We start from the raw sequence: 27,635 nt of genomic DNA, 5'->3' as shown, positions 1-27,635 counted from the left end.
ACGTTTGGATGTCATGGATGAGGCTCTACAGGAAGCTGCACTTTGTAATCAAACTAAGTTAAAATCTAATCTTTGGATGTTCTGCACTGACGAAGAATATGGGACGGTGGTCAAATTTCGGAGGGCTTACGATCAGTTACACGATTTATTTATTTTAGTGAATAATTGCTTCGGATGGTCGACTTTGACAATATCGGCAGTGTTTTTCATAGATTTCTTATTAAGTTCATATGGGCTAATTTTCTTGCTGAGAAATCCTGGAAGACCAAGTCAGTATGCTCAGTGTACTGCAACGATTGTAATAATTGCATTATTGACAACTATAATGTGTTTGTACGCGCAGAAATGTTTTGATAAAGTGAGTATTTTAAGATGTAACTTGTTGTTTTATTTTTATTTTTGATGGACTTAAGACGAAGTGACATCTTTTTGTAGTGAAAATTTAATATTTTTCGACCTTAGTTTGCATAAATCAAAATCAAAATTGGAAAATGTTCATTTCAAATGTAAACTAAAGTTTTTGACAACAAAAATCAATTTAACAATTTCTTTTTTAGTTCTGATCAGATGACAGAACTGTCAAACAAAAATTTGTCTTAGCTGAAGCACAAAATGTTTGCATCTCAGCTGATTTGATCGATAATGAAAGTTTGATGTTTGTCTGATTCATAATTATATCAGAGGGCTCTGTGGATTCATAATCTTCTAAGAACTTTGCTCTGATTGCTCAGAGATTTCCTTAGAGCATACAAAAAAACGCCGAACCAACGACTCACTTTGAACATAACATTTTGACTCTTATGGCTGAAACACATACACGCTTCAGCTTCGGCTTCGTTTGCGTTACGTTAGGCCTGCTTCGAGGTTGCTTTGAATGACATTTCTATTATTTCATCCCTCCAAAGAGCAAATATTTTGTTTGTTGAAATTTTTTTACAGCTGATGAGGTCTGACAAAGCAAATGTTCAGATAATTGAACTAGAGCTTCCGTTTGGAGTCACATTACGTTACATTACGTTCTTTTCCTTACGATTGTCAAACGAAACGTGAGGTCGAAGCTCCATTGTGATAGCATGCATTGAATTCCTATGGTTGAACTCGTAAATGTCAGGCGAAGCCGAAACTGAAGAGTGTTTGTGTTTCAGCCATTAAGAACAACCAATACTGGTTCCCTTTTTATGTCTCTTTCTTACCAAGAGTGACAGAAAATGGCGATATTTCACACTTAGTCTTTTAATGTTATTTCGCTTTTATTGTCGGTTATCAGTTGGTGGAATTTCACATCTTGGTAAGTTTAAGTGTTGGCCTCAATGTCTCGCGATGGTCTGAAAGACCCTAACCTGTCAATTTAAACTTTTTCTTAGTCGTTGTATCTATGTTGTGGTTTGTTTAAATCTGTAGAAGTTTAATAAAAATAAGCATGAAGCTGTTGGATAAGTTGTGGATCGAAATCACGAGTGCTTTTTGAAGTAGAATTTAAAAATTGACATTTCATTAAATCGGTAGCTCATGGGAATCTTTAAATGGTGAAAATATTTCGGAATTCATTTAAGGAAGGTGGAATTCATTTTCTTAGGCAAATATTAAAAAAGGAAACCTTCTTATGTATTTTGTAAATTTGGATTGTGAATAATGATTTTTATTTCAGCAAAAATACAAAAAGAACCGATAAAACCATTGAATAATTATTTATTAAATGATTCAACTTTTATTCAATTTGACAAATGCGTGCTCACACTCCAATAATTGTCACATTGAATTTTTCGTTTACCCCCATCTTCTTGTTTCATTCTTTTACCTAAACGGCACCATTCCTTTTTCAAAGTTAATGACTCTTATCTTTGTATCAAACTTATCAACAGATTCATCAGAATATTAACTGAATGATTAGTCACGAATAATTATGATTTATTAGCTGTCAACTCTAATCCACAACGTTTCAATGGTCGAATTGACATTTAAATTAGGTTCAGAAAATTTCAATCGTTATTTTCTTTGAAGCAGTCATATCATCATGGCGACTTTCTGCTCTAGTAGTTATTTATCAAAGCTCACTTTCAAGTACCTGAATTTAATGCTAAGTATTTTTGGATTCATTCCCTTTTCAAGGGTTACATTAGTTCATGAAGTCTACGTAACTTCTTGGATTGCTGTTCTCATTTCGATTTTCTTAATAACGTTTGCCAGTAATTTAACAGAGGACGACTATTCTATCGGTAGTTTAGTTAGTTACGTCTTATTTGTGTCACAGATTCTTAGCAACATAGTATCCCTTGGAGAATCCTATTTCACTCAAGAGAAGCAGAAGGATTTTTTCAAAGGCTTGGCACTAATCGATAGCATGTTAAAGAACAATCTAAAGTACACTTTTGATAGAAAGCAATTGAAAACGAACATAGCGAAACAGATTTGCTGCGTTTACACGGTTCTTATGATAATAACTCTTGTCATGATGCATTTCCATCAAATGACAAAAAATATCACTATCGCATTTTGGTATTCGTTTCTATCAACTCAAGCATTGAGGTTTCGATGTGCCCAACTTATTGTTTTTGTAATAAATATCAATATGAGGCTACGAGTGATTAAGACAATTATCAATAGAATGACAGATGAGAATTTGAACAACAGTGATATAAAACTGATTAAATTGACAAATGATGCACTTGCCGAATGTCAACGTGTGGCATTTTTAAAAATAGTCTATAATCAGTTATTCAAAATGGTCTGTTTGACAAATGATTGCTTTGGTTGGTCGTTTCTAGTGATTTGCTCGTCTTATTTTCTGGATTTCATCACTAACTGTTATTGGATTATTGTATCGAAAACCTCTAACGGACCCTATGAAGTTTACATTTTAAACGGTGGTTTTGTGGTAGCGTTATTATTGCAATTGACTGTTGTATGTTGGCATTGCCAGATGTGTATAAATTATGTAATAAAAATGCTATAAAACAAAGTTAAATTTCAAGTTTTTAAAAAACAATAATTCATTTTTATATTCATTCCAGAGTAAACACATTGGATGTTCGATTTTTAAACTATCCAAGCCATATGGAAATAAGCAATATAATGATCTTGTTAGTGATTTTTCATTACAAACACTTCATCAGACGTTTGCAGTTAGCGCTAAAGAGTTTTTTAATCTCAATTTGGATTTACTTGGGGGTGTAAGTATAACCAGCTACATTTTGGGATAAAATTAAAGTGGTTACCATCATAGAAAAAATATATATAAATTTTTTGGGCGTCTGATTGACAAGAGCTGTCAAAAAATTCAGTATCAAAAAAAATTCCATCTTTGTTAGACAAATATTAGAAAATCATTTAATTTTTAAGTGTTTTAGAAGTAATCAGTTTTTTTATTCATTTTCTTTCAGATGATTGGAGCTGTTGTTACATATTTGGTGATCTTAATTCAATTCATGTTCACAGAAAGAAACGGCTCGAAAATCAATGTACCAAATAGCAACTAAATTTTTCTTAAAGCAGCCAATAACTTAAATTGAAAAATTATAATTAAATAATTTTAGGCCAGAATTTTGTTTCTTTTTATTTGTTTTCCATAAATTTCAACTATTACTCTGCCGGAAGAAATGTATTTTACATGGTTCCACCTTTAACAATTTAAATTAATTCATACAACCAAGTAAAAAGGAAAGAGTAGATTTTGCCAAAAATGTATTTATTTTCAAAACCAGTGGCAACATTGCCTCTCAGCCATCAGAGATGCCACCTTTGAAGTGCTAGGTTCCACACGGCCACCACAGCGAAACCCCTGGTTTCACGACGAATGCCGGCAAGCGCACGCAGCGAAACAAGAGGCATACAAAACGGCGCTGCACAAAAGGAATAGAGCTGCTCGCGAGCTCTACGAGCAGAAGAGGAGAGAGGAACACTGGCTTCTTAGATGGAAAAAAAGAGAGCATGAGAAGCGCGCGATCGAAGAGATAGAGGGATGTCACAACAGGAATGAGGTTCGTAAATTTTACCAAAAGGTAAAAAAACCTCCCAAGGGTACCAGCCACGAACCGAAGCCTGTAAAGACGATCAGGGGAACATCGTAGTAGAACCGCAGTCGATGCTGAGAATATGGAAAGATCACTTCTCCAAATTATATAACGGCGATGACAAACCGAATTCCTCTGTAAGGGAGATAGAACCACTCAACCTCGGCGACACAGATCAACAATTCCGCCTACCCGACCTTGACGAAGTGAAGATAGCTATATCAAAGCTATATTCAAAGCAGCAGGCGATGACTTGGTACGGAGCATGCACCAACTCATCTGCAAAATATGGTCGGAAGAAAGCATGCCCGACGAGTGGAATCTCAGCATAGTGTGCCCGATACATAAGAAAAGAGGCCCTCTGAATTGCGCCAACTATAGAGGCATCAGTCTCCTTAACATTGCGTATAAGATCCTCTCTGCCGTATTATGTGAACATCTGAAGCTATTCATCAACATCCTGATAGGTCCTTATCAGTGTGGCTTCAGACCAGGAAAGTCCACTATCGACCAAATATTCACACTGCCAGCATCTATAGTGAAGAGCTCTACCGAGCAATGTCTAGTTTTGGCATCCCTGTCAAACTTATCCGTTTGTGCAGAATGACGATGGAGAATGCACGCTGCTCTATCAAGGTCGGAAAACATCTTACCGATGCATTTGATGTCAAAAAAGGTTTTAGACAAGGCGATGCACTGTCATGCGACTTCTTCAACATCCTTCTGGAAAGAATTGTGCAAAACTCAATCGTCAACACTAGAGGCACAATCTTCCAAAGATCCATCCAATTACTCGGATACGCAGATGATATTGACAAAATTGGAAGATCAAAGCGTGATGTCAGTGGAGCGTTTTTGAGCATTGCGACGGAAGCGAAGAAAATGGGTTTAGTGGTCAATGAGGGCAAGACCAAGTATATGCTGTCATCAAAAAAGGACACTGAACGACGGCGTCTTGGACAAAACGTCACTATGGACAGCTATAACTTTGAGGTAGTTAAGGTCTTTGTCTACCTAGGCACCGCTATTAATGCAGACAACGACACCAGCTCTGAAATCAACCGAAGAATAACTCTTGCAAATCGCTGCTTCTTTGGACTTAGAAGGTGAATGAGAAGTAAAGTCATCTCTGGAGCATCTAAAATCACCATCTATAAGACAATCATCATCCCGGTTCTCATTTATGGCGCTGAGGTCTGGACCCTGTCAAAGAAAGATGAGAGCTTTTAGGATACTTCGAGAGAAAAAGTCTTCGGGTGATTTTTCGTCTCGTACGCATAGATGGAGAACGGAGGAGAAGATATAACGACGAACTGTACGGGCTGTACAGCGACGATGACCTAGTTAGCAGAATTAAAGTCCAACGGCTTAAATGGCTAGGTCATGTAGAGCGGATGGACATCAACGCTCCAGACCGGAAGGTCTTCGAATCCAATCCCAAGGGATGGCGCAGTAGAGGAAGACCGCGACTCAGGTAGCGCACCCAGGTGGGAGAGGACCTCAACCAACTTGGCGTGCGAAACTGGAGACAGGTAGCTAGGGACCGAGCTGGCTGGAGACGCTTGTTGGTTGAGGCCCAGGTCCACCCCGAACTGTAGCGCCACCTTAAGTAAGTAAGTAAGTAAGATACAGCATGTTTGCTGTAAATCAGTGAAGTGGACTTTATCGAGAAAAGATAGTTCCATTTGTAAAGAAGAAGGAGAGGCTTCAAGACAGGATTCGTCTTCGGATGGAATCCAGTCAAAGTGTGGTAAATTAAAATCACCTAGAAGTAAAATTTCTTTATACATACCAGTACAATTGATAATTCAAATGGAAAAGAATTAACTATAGTTTATTTTGACCTGACAACTCTTTTCGAAATCTTTATAGAATTTTATTGTTACCTCTCCGCGAAATGAAACGATTTGCTTTACACTTCAATATTGTTGGAAAGAAGTTAGTTACGGCCAAAATGAAGCACATATCGAACCTGCTGGATATTGGTATGCCGAGGATTATTCCGTTACAAGGTCCAACTGAAGGCGGATACAAAACTGCTTAATTATCGCTTCGCAATTAAGGGCTTATACGAGACAACTGTTTTAAGTGGATTCATTTTCATCTTGCTGGCTACGTTAACAAATAAAATTGCTCCACCTGAAGCTCGGAAAATCCCAGTTAATCATATTAATTTTATTTCTTACTTACGTTAGGTAACCCTACAGTCCTGTATGAATTAGGTCCCTAGCTATCATAAATATTGTTCCTCCCAGCGTCTTTCTTAGACTTAGATTTGGTAAGGTTTGTTTTTCTTTTTTTTTAGCTCGGAGCGCGCTCTATGAGACCTGAATAAAATGTTGAACGGTCAATGGAGTTTTTTTAACAATTGCAAATCAATAGACTTAAAGAATACTGCTAAACTTGGGGCTTAAGGATAAATACTAGAAAAGCCAAGGTTATGATATTTGAATCTAGGTGGCATGCACTACGCGACGTGCTGAAAAATCATGGAACATCAACAACGAGCGTATTGAATTGTGAGTGAGTTTAAATATCTTGGTGTATTGCTGACCTATAACCTAAGCTGGTGCAATCATGCAAAGAGAAAACCAAGGAGGCCAAACCTGATGTGGCCCAATTTTGTAGCAACCAACTTATAGACCTCTCATCAAAGTACAGAGTCTTCAATGCAACAATAAATACTTGCTTATGTTAGCTTATAGAAGTAGTTTTTGAGCGGTCAGTTATGGCTGAATCACATACGCGCTTCAGCTTCGCCTGACGTTTACGAGTTCAGCCATAGGAATTCAATGCATGCTATCACAATGTAGCTTCGACCTTACGTTTTGTTTGACAATCGTAAGAAAAAGAACGTAATGTAACGTAATGTGACTCCAAACGGAAGCTCTAGTTCAATTATCTGAACATTTGCTTTGTCTGACAGCTCATCAGCAGTAAAAAAATGTCAACAAACAATATATTTGCTCTTTGGAGGGATGAAATAATAGAAATGTCATTCAAAGCAACCTCGAAGCAAGCCTAACGTAACGCAGACGAAGCCGAAGCTGAAGCGTGTATGTGTTTCAGCCATTATGGCGTTTGTGTTTCAAATCACGGCAAAATTGAACTTTTTTTCATCTACTAAAATTGTTTTTAAAGACGGGAAAGTTTTTTTAGAGATGTTGTGTTTCAAATCACAGTAAAATTGAAGGTTTAGGGCTCGAATCACTGAGAATGTAAAAACGAAAAAAAAAGAAAAAAAAATAGAACTATTTAAACTCAAATCAAGTATCATCAAATCATGTCAAAATTGTATACATATCTTTTAAGATTATAAAATTATTCAAAATTTTTTTATTTATATTCCTTTTTATAAATATTCAAGTTAATAAATTATTCATCTGTTATATTTCAAAATTGTTAAGAAAAACCACTAAAAAATACAGTTTTTATTTTCTTATACTAAAAACAAAACAAACAAAAATTCATAGTGTTGAACTATTTTTAACTGAGATGTATATTCTTAGCTTTAAATTAATGTAATTTTATTATCGAAATAAAGTATTTAATCTAATCTAATGGAGTGCCTTCACGTATGTTTCTTGTTTTATGACGCAAACAGATGGTAAATTAAAGAACTTTTGACAGTTCCGTTCTTCAGTTAGACGCCTTTGTTACACAAAATGATTTTGGTGTGTTACTTTTCTCAAAAATATGATATTATCTTGAAATGTCCCAACTTTATTATCTTAAAGCGAAATACATATATTATAGATTTATAGACTGCTCTCCAAACTTTTTGCTAAAAATTCCCTTTTTCAGTTAAGACTCAAGGCAGATTATGATTTCTTATTTCTATCCCAGTATTTATATTATATGAATAAATATCATAACAACACTGGTAACTTCTGATTTTTTATTAAATGAACTGAACTCTTGGCATCACTCACCCCGGACTCTGCACTACCGACATTAAAAAAAATATATGTCACCTGCAACTGTCATATTTTTTTTTGTTGCCCTGATGGCTGTTTTCGCAAATTGTTGGAACGAATACGAAACATATTTCTGCAGCTATTTTCTTTAAACTCTTTTGACTTTAATATTGTTAAAAATAAAAATATTTATTTATTGATAAATTGACATATACATATTTTAAATCTATTAGTGATAATTAATTTATTGTATTAATCCTAAAGTGAGAAAATTTCGCGCGGTTAAGAAAAGTTTGCACCTTCAAGGGCATTTTCTAAGATTTCCCACAAAGCAAATCCAAACAGAAATAAGTGAAAGTACCCAATTCAGGGAAACCCCTTAAAGCATAGCAAAAATTAAAGTTAAACCAACAAAATATACAAATTATTGATATTAAATTTTAAAACAAATCATGGGAGTCCCAAAGTTTTTCCGATACATTAGCGAAAGGTATCCTTGCCTTAGTGAGCTTGCACGGGAAAACTGTGTAAGTATATTTTCCTTTGTCAACATTTTTTTTTATCATTTTCTTTTGTCGTTCTTTTACCACAAGAGAAAGGTTGATAATGTTTGTTTTTTCTTTCTGTTGTCTATTTTTGTATACACTAAACAAATCTAATAGTTTACATTTTTAAACATATTGTTGGGGAGGGAAACTATCCACTCTTAACTTAAGGTATAAACACACGAATTCCTATGCCCGTTAAGTGCATTCATTTAACCTTTAAATTGTCATAAGAGCCTGGCAAAGTTAATTGTTGCCAATCATAATCAAGAAGTTTTAACTCATAGCTGATTAAGTGAACGTGCGAAATTCAAGTAAACAGGTTTTACTTTTTATGTATTAGATGCCAAAAGGGTTGTCTTTTTTTTAATTTAATACCAATAACATGAAAACAGAGCCAAGGACCTCTTTGAACTTTATCTAATAAAGAGCTTTTTCCAATCGTTAGTCTGTTTAGGTGTTGTTTTACTGTTGAAGTATTATTTGAAAAGTTATTAATGATAATAATGGTAATACTCTAGGTCGCGCAATGTGCACCACAGGTCCACTCAATGAAATTATTTTCTGAAAGCTGAGTTTCTTTTTTAGGATGTGGTGGATGTTTTATTTTTTAGATGAATACAATAAAAAGTTAGTTCAGTAAACAAAAATAATTACCCCTTATGAATTGCTTAACAATTATTACACCATAATATTTCATTTGAATTGGTTTAATTTTTTTTTTTTTTTTTATCCGATGGAATTCTTCAAAAGACACTCGGTAAGAATCGGTACCGAGTAGTGTGGGACTCTTACCGCACTAAAACCACCGGTGAATCAGGACCAATCTATGAAAGATCGACAAATGATTTTTATTTCTTAATTTTTAAACCGGATTGGGGGAAGTTTAAGGTTATAACACTTTCCCGTAGCTTTTAGCCCATCAGCTCATGAGGCTTGGTTCTTCTTAATCTCCGAACATTGTCTCGTACATTTAATACGGTCTCCATTTCAGAGATAGTATGACTTTGCAGTCGCTGATTGTGTGATACAGCGTGTTTCTTAACCACTTCTGTAACCATTTCAATTTGAAGGTCACGATGTAGATCGCTATTTCTTATATACCAAGGAGCATTTATTATTCCACGAAGGACCTTGCTTTGGAATTTTTGGATGGGTTCAGCATTTGTTTTCTTTGTACAGCCCCATAGTTGGATGCCATATGTCCAAACGGGTTTCAATACTTGCTTATATAACATTAGTTTGTTCTGGATAGATAGGTCAGAGTTCTTTCCTATTAACCAGTACATTTTTCTGTACTTCAAGTTTAGTTCTTCTCTTTTCTTTTTGATGTGTTCTTTCCATTTTAGCTTTGTATCCAAATTCATTCCAAGGTATTTGGCGGTATTGGAGTAAGGTACTTCTGTACTGTTTATAAAAATTGGAATATTTGTTTTTGTTTGTAAAGTTTATATGCGTCGATTTTGTTTCGTTTAATTTGATACGCCATTTGTGCGTCCAATCACTAACTTTATCGACTGGATTTTGCAATTTTTGTGTAGCCTTCGTAACGGAATTATCTGGCACCAATATTGCAGTATCATCAGCAAAGGTGGTCATGATAGCGTTGATGTCCACTGGAATATCCCTTGTATATAACAGATACAGGGTTCGTCCTAGGACACATCCTTGTGGTGCACCGGCTTCAATTTTCTTAAGTTCCGAGTAATTTTGGTCGTACCGTACTCTAAAGAGTCGGTTCGTAACGTAGGATTTCAGTATTTCGTAGTACTGCCTGGGGAAGTCCCTATGCAGTTTGTACTCAAATTCCAAGTGCCAAACCTTGTCAAAAGCTTGAGCAACATCTAAGAATACAGACGAGCATACTTGTTTTTCTTCAAGTGCCTTTTCCACAACATCCGTAATTCGATGCACTTGGTCTATCGTGGAATGTTTATTTCTAAATCCAAAGTGATGGCTCGGAATTAGTCTTCTTTCTTCAATTATTTTGTTAAGCCTTTTCAGTAGCAGTTTTTCAAAAACTTTTGCCATGATTGGTATAAGTGATATTGGTCTGTAAGATGTAACTTCTGTTGGTGGCTTACCTTGTTTAGGTATAACAATGACTTCCGCAATTTTCCAATGATGTGGCACATATCTTAGTTTAAGGCATGCGTTTATTATAAATTGGAGTTTCTTGAAGGCTATAAGAGGCATTTCTTTCAGAACCTGAGCAGTTATAAGATCGTACCCTGGTGATTTTTTGTTTGACAACTTATGTTGACACATGCTTCTTACTTCTTTGAGCGTGACAAAAGGTATTTCACATTCGTCGTTTCTGTCAATAAACTGTAAGGGATCTGTAGCTGTGCTTGCTGGGAATGGCTTGAAAACATTCGCGAGATGTTCAGCGAAGAGATCAGCCTTTTGTTTCGGGTTTCCGGTCCATTTACCATCTTGAGATTTTATCGGCGGGTTTTGTGTCTGAGGTCTTTTTAGGCACTTAGCTGCTTTCCATAAGGAGTATTCTGTAGAAGCATCCGTCGTCAGACTTTTCAGGAATCTACTTAGTGAATCATTTTTAAATTCGTTTTAATTCGTTGTTAAGACGGTTAAAAACTACCTTATCATCTGGGAATCTCGTGGATTGCCATTTTCTTCTAGCTCTTCTTTTTTCCAATATCAAATCCTTTATTTCGATAGGATATTTTATTTCTTTTTCTCTCGCATTCGAAATAGTTGGAGTACTTTCTTCTGCAGCCTGCTGGACATCAGCAATAAATTGTTCTACTTCATGATCAATTTGTTCAATTGTTTGCATAGGGGATCTTAGGTTTATAAAATTTTCAAGTTTGTCTCTGAATTCGTTCCAGTTTGTTCTGTTATTCACGAGCTTGGGATTACTTTTTTCTATTATTTCTGTTTCGCTCAGTGATAAAATTACTGGAGTATGATCTGATGATAAATCGTAATTACCTTCGACACTTATATGATTTCGTTTGATACCTTTAACTACGAAAAAGTCTATAAGGTCTGGTATTTTGTTAGTATCAGATGGCCAATATGCTGGCGAACCAGAAGAATAAAATTCGCAGTTGTATTTTCGGCCTGCTTGGTATAGCCGTTTACCTTTTGTTGTTATGAGCCTAGATCCCCATTGGGTGTGTTTAGCATTGAAGTCGCCACCAACAAGGAAGTTATGTCCTAACAAATGTAGGAGTTCTGCATAGTCTTCTTCAGTTGGAGAGCGCCTCGGAGGGCAGTATATAGCTGCTATTTTGAATTCTTTCTTTTTTATACCAATACTAATTGTTGTTAATTGCATGTTTTCTTTAGTAAACTTTGGTTCTTCATAGTGTGTTAAGCACTTTTTTATAAGTATTGCTGATCCTCCCCCAGCTTTGTCAGCTGGGTGCGGAGCGTGATAACATGTATAGTTTGATAATTTATTATCAAGACTTTGTTCAATAGCGAGGTGGGTTTCGGACACCAAACAAATGTCTATATGCTCTATGTCTAAAAAGATGTTTAGTTCTGATACATGCTGTAAAAGACCGTTTGCATTCCATGTTGCGATTTTGAGTGTTCTGTCCATCATTGTTTTTTAAGAGCGACTTCTTCGCTTAGCTGTTTTATGTTTAAATCTTATTGGTCAATCCTTTTCAGGATGAGTTCCAGCATTTCTTTTATAGAAGTTTGATCATTCTTCCGCACATTTTTTACAATCTGAAAATAGGATTTATTTTCATCACTTTTGCTTAGTTCAATTGCTTTTTCCGGTTGATTTTTAGTAACTTTATCGACCGTTACTTTTTTGCTTTCAACTACTGGTTTTGTGTTGATTGAGTTTCTAAATTTGTTCCCAGTTTTGCTTTTTCTTTTTGTGTCTTGGAACTTTTTTGCTACTGGACATCCTCTGTAACTTGCAGGATGATTGCCTTGACAATTAATACATTTCGCTTTCTGTTCTCTCCCCATGGGACAGTTTTTAGTTGCATGTCTGCCTTCGCATTTAACACAAGCGAACTCGCGATTGCAGTATTTTTGTGTATGCCCAAAGGCTTGACAGTGCTTACATTGTGGAACAGTTTTCGACTTTCGCAGTGGTTCAATTTTGACAACTATGCCCATAATTGATTTAATACTGTAAATCTTATCGAGACTTTCTTTATTTTCAAACGTGAGCATAAATAAAGGTAGAGATCTCTTTTTTTGTCGTTGATACCCCAGTGGAGTCTTTTACTATCTAATTTTTAATAAGATTATTGGCATCGAGAGCTTGAAAGCCTTTTTGTATAAGGTCTTCGACAATTTCTTTGGCAACACATGAAGAGTGAAGGCCTCTTGCTACTACTTTTATCGATCTTGTAGCTTTATTTTCGTACGAGTGCCACTGAATTTTCTTTTTGTTCAATTCTTCAGTGACAGATCTATACGCATCGGCGTCTTCAACAATGACTTTCCAATTGTCTTTATTGTATGATGTATATTTACATGCCTTATTCGTGCATTTTTCAACTATGCTCTTTAGCTCGCCAAACATTGCCAATCCGGAGATCATAATTGGAGGTGGGGCAGTTTGCCTGGTACCTTTAACTCTCACGACTTATTTTGGGGTAAATCTCTTATTTCTTTATAGGATGCTCTCATTATTGTAGCAGTATCTGATTTTGAACCTGTTTGCTGACATTTTATAACAGCCTCTGGGCTACTCTCTGCTTTTCGTTTCTTTGACTTACGTTTATTTCGGTTTCCTTCGGTTTCAAGGAGGAGCTCTTCCTCATCAGTATGAAACTCATTAGCAGTTTTTTGTGGTGACTTTTGACTTGATATGTTGTCTTTCACGGACTTTTTGTCGATCAAGTTGACTTTTTCTTCGAGTTTCTTCACTTGTTGCTGAAGACTTTCAACAAGGCCTTCCAGTTGTTTTCTGGCTAAGATTTCTATTTGCCATTTATCGAAAAATTGGTTTAATTGTATTTTAATAAATAATCCAAGGCTATCAATATTATGAGTAGTACCCGTGGCATGATGGTTAGTGCGTTGTGCCACCTTAATTTAAAAAAATAATTTTCGCGGGTACTGCCTCTTGCGAGGAATTGACAAATCCTTCAAGAGTAATTCTTGTCATGAAAAAGTGCTTTCTCAAAAAACTAGCCGTTCTGATTCGGCCTTAAATTGTAGGTCCCTTCCATTCCTGACAACAGTACTCGCACACAGGAATGGTTGAGAGTTGTAAGTCACTAGGCCCTGGTTCACAACGGACTGTTGCGCCACCCCATTTGATTTGATTTATCAATATTTATATATTTTACATGATTTAAGCTTCGTTTAAATGTCAAAATAAGCTGTACGGTGTATGACCCATTACTTATTATTTTATTTTCCAAAAATGTAGCCGGCCTACATTTTTACACTTTGTCAAAGACGTTCCTCTAGTGGTATGGTGGCCAAATGTCTGCAAATTGCAGAAAAAGAGTCAAGAAAGTTAAAGTCCTCAATAGACGGAATATCGTTTGAGTTTTTTTAAAAACTGTACAACGGAGTTCAAAAACATACTTGTAATAACTGTCAACGTAATAACATTGAGAAAGCTGAAGTACCTGATAACTTCCTGAAAACAATTACATATCCGCTTTATAAAAAAGGTGACTTCGAAGATCCAGCTAATTATAGAGGTATATCGTTTTTGAACACAACCACCAAAACTATTCTCATCCGTTCTATATGAAAGGCTTACTCATTGGGTGGAAAAGAATCATATTTTGCATGCGTTCCAAGCTGGCTTCAGGAGAGGCTATTCGACTGTTGACCAAATGTTTTCGTTGTTAAGCTTAGCAGAGATGTACAAAAATAGGAATAAAAACTGTATGCTTTCTTTGTCGACTTTCAAGCAGCCTTTGACTCCATACCACGAGAAGCACTCTCCTATAAATTATATATGCTAGGGATATCATTAAAAATGATAAATGTATTGAAAGCTTTGTACCATAATAATACTGCTCGTATCTGGGATGGAAAATGTCCTTCCGAAGGTTTCGAAACAACAGTAGGCGTAAGGCAAGGGTGAGTTCTTAGCACACTACTGTTTATCTTGTACATAAATGATATCACAGATGCTGTTAAACGTGAAATTGAGCTCCGTCAGACGAAAATCCAGGTCTATTATTTGCAGATGACATCGTTTTCCTCGCATCAACAGATTATGAATTTATTGTAAGAGTTGCAATGTATCTGCCAACCTGGTTAAATCTAAAATGATGATCTTAAGAAGTGGCGGAGGAAGATATTCACGGCTGGAGAAGTGGGCGTTTAACGGACAGGAAATAGAAATCGTAAAAGAGTATAAATATCTGGGACAGTTGATTTCATCGAATTCCAATATGAAAAAACATCTTCAAGGCAAACTAGCAGATGCAAAGCGTGCTATCTGCTCTGTTTGGGGCAGCTGCATAAATAAGAAGAGCATTTCACATACATCAAAGCAAGTGATGTTTCGTTCAACTGCAACAACCATTCTTCTATATGAAGCCCAAGCATGGGGTTACCGACCGTTAGAATACCCGCTTGTTCCCTAAATTATATGATGGTATTCCGCCTATGTTTTTGGATACTCTTAAGCTTCATTTCAACTACATAATACGAGTATTAGCAATGCATGAGCAGAGAACACCAAAAAAATACTAATGCACTTACTGTCGATTGAAGGAGGATGTGTCCAAGAGTGGAAGAAACTGGCATCCGAATGTGGAGTAAACCTGGTATTTACAGTTGAAGAGCAAGTGGAATCGCTAAAACCAAAATTTGATGAATTGCTAAAGAAAGGAAACCGAATGTACCATAAATTCATGGAAGAAGCGCAGAATTCGCAGTACAGGTTGTATTATAGCAAATTTGACCACTACTTAAATGAAAGAACATACATTTTAGCTAACCATTCTACGGAATTAATAAGTACAATCTTTCGATTAAGGGGTTAATTATTGAACCTCAATTTCATACCACACCGACCAGAGTTACCAATTATATGTACCTTATGCAACCCCTTTAAAGGAATTTCGAGTGCAATATTTTAGAGTTCACTCATTGGAATTAGAGAAAGTGCTAAAAATTTTAAATAGATCGTGTGGCTGGGAAGTACTTTTTAACTTCACTAGAAAAGCATTAAAATATCGAAATTGCATTGCAAACGAAAATTTTTGAAACAAGAAAGAAAAATATGAATATCTGTGTTAATTAATAATCAAAATTTAAATAAGAATTTAAAGTATGTCAGTCTGGTAGACAGCTTTTATGCCAAACCAATAGAATTTTTGTTAAAATAAGCAGAGAATGTTTAAACTTATTATTATTTTTATCAACTCAATAAAATTAAACTAAACTAAAACTAAGTTCTCAATATTTACTAAATCAGTTTACGAGACAAGATCCTTTTCAACAGATTTATAACTTAAGTAGTTTCTGTTGAATTAAGTATGCGAAACCATAAACATGGAGTAGGATTTTCGAATAACTGAAACCACTCAAAATATCGAAAAAATCATCTCGCCATAAAACGATACATTTGCGTAAAGAAATACCCTTCGCAAACAGAAAATTATGGCTCGAGCAATGAAAATACCCACAAGAACGATATCACGCCTCATAAAACAAGTACTAAGGCTTGGTGCTTACCGCGAAAGTACTGCACAACGCCTGACTCAGGCTCTGCGCAAGGAAAACAAACGGAGGACACACAATTCTTTTTTCACAGATGAGAACATTTTCAAAGTGGAATAGAAATTTAAGCGTCAAATCGACAGGATTTACGCCCATCATTCAGCTGCAATGATAGTTTGGTGGGGAGTTTCGTATGACGGTGTTACAAATTTGCATTTTTTTTTTTAACAAAACACGTGCATCAAACTATCAAAACGATGTTTTAGAGAAGTTTGTGAAGCCCTTAAGTAACACCTTAATTGCGAGCATACTCTGGATTTTTCGGCTCACAAGGCAAAAACCATCCAGCTTTGGCTTAATGATAATTTACCGGGGTTTATCGGCGCTGAAGATTGACCGTCGGGGAGACAGGATCTTAATCCGCTGGACTGTAGTCCAACAGAGGGCTTGAAGTAAGCCTCATTAAAATATTGAGTCGTTGGTGCCCAATTTGAATAAATTCCTACAAATTTATGATGTCAATTTAGTACAAAATAAATTCTGTGATAAGAATTTTGATAACTGGTTTATTAACTTATGGCAGGACTACTTACTTTCTTCTAATTCCTGTTGGCTTATGTCGACTTGTTCCAGTATTATATTAGCTATAGATGTACAGTTGTGTTCATAAAAATAGCAGTGTTGATCACATTTTATTAGATTGTCAATTATTTAAATAACGACAATTCTTACAAAAAAATGACCATGTTGCTTGCATCTAACGGTCTTTCGATTTCATTTTATAGTTAAAAAGTGTTAAAATTCAATTTTTTTAATTTTTCGTTAAGTGAATATTTTACTATATAAAGTTTTAAGTATTTGTAACATACTAGCATATAAAAAATTAATAAATATTAGCTCAAAAATAAACAATGGGACGGTCAAAACACTGCACCGAAGAAATTCGTAAACTTATTCGAAAAATGCGTTTAGAGGGAAAAACCTACCAAAATATTCAAAACGTCCTAGACTGCTCAGCAAAAATAGTCAGTAACGTTTTAAAATGGGAAAATACACCGAAAACGAGAGGCCTAAAAAGGATGGCTACTGAAAGAACTGACAGAACAATTGTTCAGTTAGAAAAACAGAACCCTTCCATAGGCTCTAGGAAAACAAAAAATTGGACTTCAAGTGTCTGTTAGCGCTGTAACGTAGACGTCTTTTATAAGCACAGTTACCAGCCCGAAGCTCACGCAATGCATCATTCTTGACGAAAAGGCATGTGGCAAAGAGAATGGAGTTTGTTGAAGCGCATAGAGATTGGGCAAAAGAGAAATGGAGGAATGTTCTGTGGAGCGGTGAAAGCAAAGTCGTCCTTTTTGGGTCCAAGGGTTGTCGAAAATATGTGAGAAGTCTGCAAAATGCAGCATACGATCTACGGTACACTATAAAAACAGTGAAGCATGGTGAAGTAAAAATTATGATATGGGCTTGCTTTTCATACTACGGGGTCGGGCCTATTAATCCCATCGGGGGTATAAGGGATGCAACCGAGTATGTGAAAATTCTCGTGAAGGTTATGTTACCCTATGCTGAAGGGGAAATGCCGTTGGTTTGTGTATACCAACAAGACTATGACCCAAAGCATACGTCAAAAAAGGCAAAACCATGTTTTGCGCAGAAGAAGTTATTCGTTATGGAGTGACCCGCTCAATCTCCCGACCTTAAACCCATCCCAAATTTGTGGGGGGATGTTAAGAACGCTGTTCATAAAGCAAAACCTTAGAATTCGAAATAATTGTGGGAAGCAGTGCGTTATTCGTGAAACACCGAAATACCAGTCGAAAGGTGCCAGGTTTTAGTGGACTCGGTGCAACGTAGATGCGAAGTATCATAAAAAAATGGTTATGCAACAAAGTACTAATTGTAAGCTCACATTATTTGTACACTTTCATATAAATTATTACAGTTTTTCTTACTTCTTACGTAATAGATCCAGTACTTTGTCATGCACTGCTATTTTTATGAACAGCCATATATTTGAAAACGGTTTTTACTGTGACAAAGCTAACGGTAAAAAATCTATAGTACTTATTTTCTGTTATTATGAATAAAATATTTTAGTTTGTTATTAGAAGTTTAATGAAATATTTTATAACGTTGATATTGAAGGCCTTTTTGTTTTATTTGGAGAGCACTGCTATTTTTATGAACACAACTGTATGTGTTAGTATTAAAGCACGAACTGCTCTAGCGAAAGCTTTTCCTTGCAGCATCTTTTCGACAGAAACCGGGAGCGTATATAGTACTCATTAACTGTTGCAGGCCACTTCCACACATCAGAAAACCTATTGAACCAATAAAGGAAATTAACAGGTGAAATCCTCCCAATCTGACTGCACTTTTTGATAGACGGAACTCAGATGAAGCTGCGGCAACGATTTCTTCACTTTGGTCAAACTTGTCACACAAACTGCCAGCATAGTGTTATTGAATGCATGTACCCTTTTCATCCTGAAACATCCTAAATGCTAATAAATGTTGATGCCAACCAAAGAGTGTCATGAATGTAATGTATTTAGTCCATCTAACTTTCTGACATTAAAGTTCGTTGAATCTTTTTTTTTTATAAAATTTAATGAGCCTTAATTTTGTGGAACAACATTTTTAGATACGACAAATAGTTTTCGAGATAAACGTAAAAAACTGGAAAAAATACCGTGTTTCTCTTAACTGCCGCTAGAGCTCACGTCGGATTCTTAAGGATTTTGTTTTGGGTCATCACCAGACATCCGTTAGTAAATGTGCCAAGTTTCAAAACTGTTAATTTTTTTTTAGGTGAAAACCTTTATTAGCTGGACTAGAAGATTACTTGCGACCATAATAACCATTCACAACCTTTTAGGATACCATAGGAAGAAAATGTGGCTTGTTGACAACAATATATGGAAAGTTGCAACGATATCACGAGAAAACTACTCACTTCCTATGCCACTAGCCAGTTTTGTGCCACACAAGATACTAAGTCTTAGAAAAATACTTTTTCAGTAATCTTAAAGTACTCGTAGAATTTGCAGTCTACAGTATCTTAGGTTGCCAAGCGGCAACAAAATGGTAACAGATAGAATCATAGGTTATACACTCACTTAGCAGAGAAGTTATAAAACTTTTAGGCTATCACAAGGGATCTGCATTGATCTACGTGTGGCTATTACATAACATAACCTGAGGTGTCAAAAGAATAAATATTTCATTGATTTGTCCAGTTTATAAAGGGTGTCCCAAAATTAACGCAAGATTTGAATTTGCCGCCAATTGTGCAGTGAAGTGTTGGTAACCCTGAAAAAAAAACAATTTGACAGCTAACAGTATAGGGTTATTAAAAATGGAGCGTTACACGATAGAACAACGTGTCTTCATTATTAAAGAATATTTCAAAAAAAGTGAAAGCTTGGCGGCTGCAGTTCGAAAATTTCATACAAAATATGGTCGGAATAGTGTTTTAACTTTCGTCAACTGTGAAGAGATTAATTGAAAAATTCATGGAGACTGGATCCGTTGGAGACGCCAAACACACTGGTCGTCCAAAAACAAGCCGTTCAAATGTGAATGTCGAAGCAGTGCGTGAGAGTGTTGCTGACAATCCAGGAACCTCAATTCGACGTCGTGGACAAGAATTACAAATTTCAAGAACCTCTCTACAGCGTATACTCACCAAAGATTTGTGTCTTCATGCTTACAAAATTCAATTAACACAACAATTGAAGCCTAATGACCATGGAATGGATTATTGAACATCAACAAATGGACCCTGATTTTTCGAGCAAAATCATCCTAAGCGATGGAGCACATTTTCATCTTGATGGCTTTGTCAATCGCCAAAATTGCCGCATTTGGGTCCGGAGAACCCACATGTGACTGTCGAAAAACAAATGCATCCACACCGCGTGACTGTATGGTGTGGATTTTGGGCTGGAGGCATATTTGGGCCATATTTTTTTGAAAATGATGCTGGCCAAGCAGTAACTGTTACTGGTGCTCGATATCGCGACATGATTACACAGGTCTTTCTGCCAAAATTGGATGATATTGATGTGTCCAATATGTGGTTTCAACAAAACGGTGCCACATGTCATACAGCCCGTGAAACAATTCAATTACTGCATGAGACATTTCCAGGTCGTGTACTCTCTCGTTTCAGTGATCAAAATTGGCCTACTAGATCGTGTGATTTAACACCATTAGACTTCTTTATGGGGTTATTTGAAATCACAAGTCTATGTCAACAAGCCCACAACCACCCGTGCATTAAAGGAGGAGATTCAACGCTGCATCAACGAAATTCAGCCACATTTATGCAGAATGGTCATGGAAAATTTCAACAAAAGAGTGCGCATGTGCATGCAAAGCCGTGGAGGCCATTTGTCCGATGTGTTATTCCATACATAACCCTATCCTATGTACTTTACAAGTCAATAAAAATATAACTATCAAAAGACTAAAAACGGCGTTTTCTATTTAATTCAAATCTTGCGTTAATTTTGGGACACCCTTTATTTCTAAGATTACTGACATTTTTCTCTGTCAGATTGGCACAACAGTAGAATAAAATATTTATACATAAATAGCTTTGGGATAGAAAATACTTGAGAAAACGAATGACACAAATTCTTGTCTCAGATTTCTAACAAGAAAAGTGATCAAATTGAATCAGAAATTTTGTTTATATTTCTGAAAACAAACAAATCTCTGAGTTCTTAGAAATTTAAATTGCAAAAATGAAATGAAAGCAAAAAATATAAAATTTGGTTTCCCAAAGCGTTAAAACAAGCAGTTTCCATTTACTTTAGAGTTTCTAGTGACGTAAAATTACATGTATGATGTTAAAAGCATGTCAAGTTTGATTTTTATGAAAGTCGGACATTTGTCTAAAAGTGTTCATTCTCATCAACAAGTTACACTCATTGATTTTAGGCTTTCGAATTTTCAATATCTATACAAATAAAATAAAATTACCTCTCGTTTTTTTACTTGCTTCATTGGCACTTAAAGGGTTTAAATATAACCATTGCCTCGCTTTTTAGCAATATAAGTGAATTTGTTTTATTTATTTATAATTTGCTATGGTATCTTAACCTTAAATTATTTCCCCAAACTGACATTTTGAACTCAACCTTTTTAACTTTATACCCTTGTTTGTAAATAACAACAAACCGAAAATCAAAAGCTGTCCTCCCTTACTTTCATTATCTAAATGTTATTTATATGACCTTTGATAAGCACACTGCATCATATTTTCAAGGAAAACTTGAATAATTCTATTTTTAGTTTTCTACACAGGTGGTAATACTTTTTGTTACATATATCAACTTACTGCTTCCTTTGAAGCTAAGTGTTGTCTAGCTATGTAGGTACATAGTAGATTTGTATTACTGTATACAAAGTGTCTTGGAGTGCAACTTCAAAGATCTGGAATATTGATGAATGCTATTTTAGGAAATGTGTTTTTGTTCTTCAGGAAACTGTAGTGAAGTACCCATAATCAGTCAGCCTTATATATCCCTTATTGAAGAAGATTGGTGCTTGAATGCTCATAGCGTCAGTCTTAACTCAAAGTTAAGTATTCGCAACTACCTTATGACTTGTCGAAGTTTCACATATGAACATCTTAAAGATAAAGAAAAATAAACAGACTCCACTTCTTCTACAAATAAAATGAAGGTGAGCTTCTATTATCTTAACATACTCCTAAGGATTATTTAAAAGTTTTTATATAGAGGCAAATAAGAAGTTTAAGAAGCTTTGTAAGACTAAAAGAAAGTTAAACGCAGAAAAGCAAGCAGTCCAATTAGCATCTTGTAAAAACTCCCCTTATTTTTGTAAACTGGCTAGAAAGCTAAATGGAAAACGTTTTACCATCCATACACAGGAATCAAGTACTTTTTTTATTCCTGAAATAAAGCCGACAAAGTGGCAATTCCAGCATCTGGATTCGTAGTCGACTCTTAAGACTGTGCATTTACATTTAGGGAGTTGTTAGAAACGCTGCAGACGCTTAAAGATGGAAAAGCAGCCGGTTCAAGTGGTATTCCAGTGAAATTTTTTTTTAATATGGTACTGTCGTGCTTAAGAGCACCTTTTAAAAAATTTTAATACAGTTTTGGAGGGAGAACTGTGTCCATGATGAATTTCGAGATGCTATTATAATTCCAATCCACAAGAAAGGATCGTTATTAGATGCAGCTAACTACAGAGGGATTTCTTTTTTAAATGCATCTTACAAGCTATTTACAACGATGATGCATAAGTGTCTTGTAAGTTGGATTGAGACCGGAAACTTGATGAGGAATATTCAGCAATAGATAACGTTTTTATATTCAGGAGCTTGGCCGAGAGTTTCTTGAGACAAAGGAAAAAGCCGTATATATTTTTTATCGATTTTAAAGCAGCTGTTGATACAATCGATTGAGGTGCACTGAACGATCAAAAGTCTTGACCGTCATCCCGGAGATCTCTATTATACCCTTTATCGAAAGGATAGGTAGATCCTTGTTGATGCGTTGATCGAATTATCAACGGTAGCGAAAAAACATCGAGGACTTTGAATGGCTTTCGAATAAAGACCATCAAAGCGAGCGAAATAAAATGACGAGATTTGTTAAAGAAAAAAGACAGCGATTTTCCCTAAGGGTTGTACAATAAGAATCCAAAAGATTTTATTTCGTTAGAAGGTACTTATACAAAAATTTATGTAATTTCGAAAGAGAGATTACGTTACATTTACAGTTAAACTTTTAAGGCGAATTTATAAATATAAAAAAGATGGCGATTGGTATAATGTGAGTGCCAGATTTGAATTTAAAAAGTATATTTTGTCAGTTACAGAATTTGAATTTAAATCGAAGATATTTAAGAATTATTTACAAGATTTAAAAATAAAAGTTTAATGATGATTAGTAATGTTATTTTCTACTTCAACATGCACTATTCTATAAGCTGTATAGTGTTGGGATATCATTCAAATTTGGTTTCGTTCTTGAGCACCTTTACAGAGAAAAAATGGCGGCTGTATGGACAGGGGAATATATTTCAGACTGGTTTGAAACCTCACGGGAGTGAGACAAGGTTGTAAGTCCTACTTTTTTGCACTCTTCATAGACGACCTTTTAGACTATCTGCCGGGTGGAGTGGATTTCGCAGGGATGCGGATCAAGGCACTTCTGTTCGCCTACTATATAGTCATGTTTGCGCATTCACCGGAAACTGCAGCTCATGATTAACAGGGTTTACCAGTATTATCAGCTATGGAATTTAATAGTAAATAAAGATAAATCGAAGGTTATGGTTATTAAAAGTGATAGTTGACGTAATGCATCAAATGGAAAATCGAGAATACAAATATGGAAAAACACTTGAAGGAGAAATTGGTTAACGCGAAAACTGCTATTAATATGACATGGAAACAATGCTTCATAAATAAGTGTATAGCTCATCGTAGCAAGTTTAAAGTATTTGAAGCAGTAGCTGATAGCATACTTTTATATGGATCGCAGGTATGGGGATGTAAAAAGTATAATTCGGTTGAAATTCTCCTAACGCACTTAATAAAAAGAATATTTCATTTGCCAAATGTTTGTTAATAAAACCATTGAAGTTACAAACGATCTTCTTGCTTAACGTTTTTAAAATGAATAATTCACGGGTCGTGAAAAGAGTGACCATAAAAGCGATACAAGATCAAAATAGTTGGTATCGAGATTGGCAAGATCTTGCTCAGGAATGGCAAATTAATTTTAATTTACCCATCGAGGATTTAACAACATCTTGTATGAAGCCATTTCGAAGTTTGATGAGAAATGTAGAGGTGAATATATTGCTGAAGCGTCTAATTCCGTGTACAGAACAATTTTCAGCAGATTAAGTCATAGCGTTGCAAACAACAACTATTTTAAAGTTTCCAATAATGTCCGTGTGATTTCTATGTTGGTCAGACTACGTAGTGAACTAGGTTAGGGTAAGGTTATAGTGGCTGTCCAAGAAGGAAACGGACACACTTAGGCCAGTTTAATGGCTCATTGTGATACCATACGAATCTTGAGGCTTCCTCCTAAGCTCAATGCGAACCAGCTTGAGTGCCTTACGAAACGTGAAAGGCTGATTATACCGATATGATTTAGATCGTTTAGATCCTTAAAGAAGAATTTTCCTAAGCAATTCTTGCGTTTTCGAGCCAGATCAGGGAATGTGCAGAAAAGATAAAGAACCGTTTCTTCCTCTTCCTCTTCCTCGTCCATACAGCTTTTGCAAAAGTCATTTGAGAATACGCCTAGTCTCGTGGCGTGCTTCCTTATTAGACAGTGTCTGGTCTTTTATGCGATCTGCTTAGAGAGAGCAAGCACCTTGAACGTTTTAAATCCAGTGTTGGCCAGATGTTTTTTGTGACTTGACACGTGGTGATGTTGTTCCACCTGGTGCCTGCCCTCCTGTCTCTATGGCCCGGCACCCAGCAAAAGTGAAAATTAAACTGTTGCGCCATCTCCATTACAGATGATCGACAGTTATGGACTGTTATAGAGTTTGTAGAGACAGAGTCCAGAGAAAATACGGATATCAGATGTTGATATCCCGTTTTCTTTGAGCCAGGACAAGGCTTCCTTCATCGCCAAAAGTTCCGCCTGGAACAGGCTACAATGATTGGGAAGGCGGAATGAGAGACTTAATTTTAGTCATTCAGAGTACACACCTCCATCAACCCCTTCTTTCGTTTTTGACCCATCTGTGTAAAAATAGATTGACTCATCCTCCAAGAATGTCCTATCCTCCCAAAAAGATCTGGGAGGCATAGAAATCTGGAAGTTTCTGTCGAATTGCAGTTGGAGGATAGTGTAGTCTGTGTGCTTTGGAATTGATTCTAAATACCTTAGAGAGAGTGGCCAATGTTGTTGTTAGTCCACTCCACTGCGACGAAGCTTTGAGGCGAATAGCAGAGCTTTCAGCTATTAATATGCTAAATATGTCGAGAGGTGTTAGGTAGAGCAAGGTGTCCAGTGCCGCAGACGGGGTCGTGCGAATACATAGGCAAGCTGAACGTTGGACTTTATTTATCTTATCCCTGTTTATACCTTTCCCTAAAGCAGTCCACCATACGTTAAAATCGGTCTAATTACCGATGTGCAATGCGTGATTCTGGGTTGTAAACCCCATTTATTACCAAAAGCTTTTTTGCAAGAAAAGAGAGCTACAGTAGCTTTTTTGACTCTTTCCTGAACGTTGCGTATCCAATTTAGTTTTTTATCTAAGAAAAGACCCAGGTATTTAACCTCGTCTGAGAATTTTAATTGGATTCCTTTAATATAGGGAGGGTTGACAAATGGAATTTTGTATCTCCTCGAAAATAAGACCAGATCGGTTTTGTGTGGGTCAACACCCAGTCCACACCGATCAGCCCAAAGTATTAGTCTGTCCAAGGCATTTTGTAAGAGTTCTTTTAGGATGTTAAGATGCTTTCCTGAAATTGCTATAGCAACGTCGCCCGCATAGGCTATCACTCTGAACCCTCCGCATCCAGACTAGTTAGGATTAGTTACCTAGTGCACTAATAGATTTAAATTTCATTCCACACAGACCTGATTTACCCCTAGAGTGTAATATGTGCAACCTATCAGAAAAGAGTCCCCTTCTTGGGAAAATGAATCATTCTGAGAGAAATCAGAAGGAATGCATTCAGAAAAGGCTTTTTATCGGAAGATCAAGTGATAAGTTTGTTGAATGAAATTAATCTTGTCAAACTTTACGAATTTTGGAAAACTGTGCTTAGATATAGAGCTTATAAATACCTTTTTTAATATTAAAAATAAATTATATTGAGGACTTTTTGCATTCAGTGTGCCTAGTTGTCAATCTGGCAGACACCAATCGCCATCCTATAATTATTTTTGTAAACATTTGTGGTGTGTAATGTAAATTTTACTTAAATTCAATAAAATCTGTATCTATCCATTGATCTGCTCGTTGAGCAACCTCGTCCATTTTCTGATTTCTGGATATTTTTTGTATTACTCGTTTGACCTTTAAGATCAAACCATCTTCTTGCGGGATGTTTTTGTATCTATTTTGTATTAATTTTATGCTTACTTCATTTCAGATACCTGAATTCGATAATCTTTATCTGGATATGAATGGAATTATACACAATTGTTCGCATCCTGATGATGGAAATATTCATTTTAATATATCCGAAGAAGACATGTTTAAAGACATTTGTAATTATATAGATAAGTTATTCTTTCTTATTAAGCCCCAACGACTGTTTTTTATGGCTGTGGATGGAGTTGCTCCAAGAGCAAAAATGAATCAGCAAAGAAGTCGCAGGTATGCATTTTTAAAAATATTAAAAAAACCATTCAAATATTTAACTGTTTTTGTTTATTTTTTTTTTAAGATTTCGTTCTGCCAAGGATGCGGAGAATCTTGCAATTCAGGCAAAAAATCGTGGTGAGACAATTGAAAATACTCCATTTGATTCGAATTGCATAACTCCTGGAACTGAATTTATGCAACGTTTACAAAATACACTTCGATTTTTTGTCAAAAATAAAATCAGTACCGATCCATTGTGGCAGAAATGTCGTGTGATTCTAAGCGGACATGATGTAACATTTAATATAATTAATAACAACATTCATTTTATATCATTTTTTTTTTGTACATAGTCACCTGGTGAAGGAGAGCACAAGATTATGGACTATATACGTTATTTAAAATCACAAAAAGACTTCGATCCACATACAAGACATTGTTTGTATGGTTTAGATGCGGATCTTATTATTTTAGGATTATGTACACATGAAATGCACTTTGTTGTTTTAAGAGAAGAGGTTTGTTTTTTTTTTTTGTTTAAATAAAATAACAATTGTTTTAAATTTGTATATTTTTTTTAATAGGTTAAGTTTGGTAAAAAGACCAAACGGGCTTCAATCGAAGAAACTCGCTTTTTTCTTCTTCATTTGGGTCTTTTTAAGGAATATTTGGAATTGGAGTTTTCAGCATTGAAACAATACGAATCGTTTAATATGGCTCAATTAATTGATGATTGGGTTTTGATGGGATTTTTAGTTGGAAATGATTTCATTCCACATTTGCCCTGTTTGCATATTTCATCAAACGCACTGCCAATTGTGTATCAGACTTATATTAAAATATATCCAAAGCTAAATGGTAAGTAAAATATGTAAATGTAGATTAACAAGTAGATCGTATGGGCTATGTACAATAAATGACTAGTTTAACTTGTGTGTTCTTGTTTCGTTCGACAGAAAAATATTTATGGAAGACATATTTTTGTAACGTGTTCGCAGATCGTTGCAAAGACCAAGTCGAACGTTCCATGATACGGTTTTCCTTGATTTTTTTTAAGACTTTCACTTACTTTATTTAAGACAGCACTTAATATTTCAAAACCTCGGAATCTCCAGCCTTCCCCTGATATTTCAAGATATCCCTTGATATTTCAAAACCTCCCTTGGATACTCCAGATTTCCCTTGAC

At 35.7% G+C, this 27,635-nt stretch overlaps 1 protein-coding gene across 1 annotated transcript in view; it reads left to right on the top strand.

Annotated features, from left to right (window-relative positions):
* Positions 1-8,023: 8,023 nt before the first annotated feature.
* The window catches only part of LOC129948527 (5'-3' exoribonuclease 1), a 47,796-nt gene continuing 28,184 nt past the window's right edge, over positions 8,024-27,635 (top strand). Inside the window, exons 1-5 of the mRNA XM_056059564.1 lie at positions 8,024-8,454; positions 26,234-26,460; positions 26,531-26,741; positions 26,802-26,966; positions 27,033-27,306. Coding sequence (XP_055915539.1) covers positions 8,380-8,454; positions 26,234-26,460; positions 26,531-26,741; positions 26,802-26,966; positions 27,033-27,306 — 952 coding nt within the window. The 5' untranslated portion in view covers positions 8,024-8,379. The remainder of the gene's footprint in view (positions 8,455-26,233; positions 26,461-26,530; positions 26,742-26,801; positions 26,967-27,032; positions 27,307-27,635) is intronic.

Source organism: Eupeodes corollae, chromosome 2 (assembly GCF_945859685.1).
Source record: "Eupeodes corollae chromosome 2, idEupCoro1.1, whole genome shotgun sequence".
Taxonomy (NCBI): Eukaryota; Metazoa; Arthropoda; class Insecta; order Diptera; family Syrphidae; genus Eupeodes; species Eupeodes corollae.
This window is presented reverse-complemented; position numbering and strand designations above follow the sequence as displayed.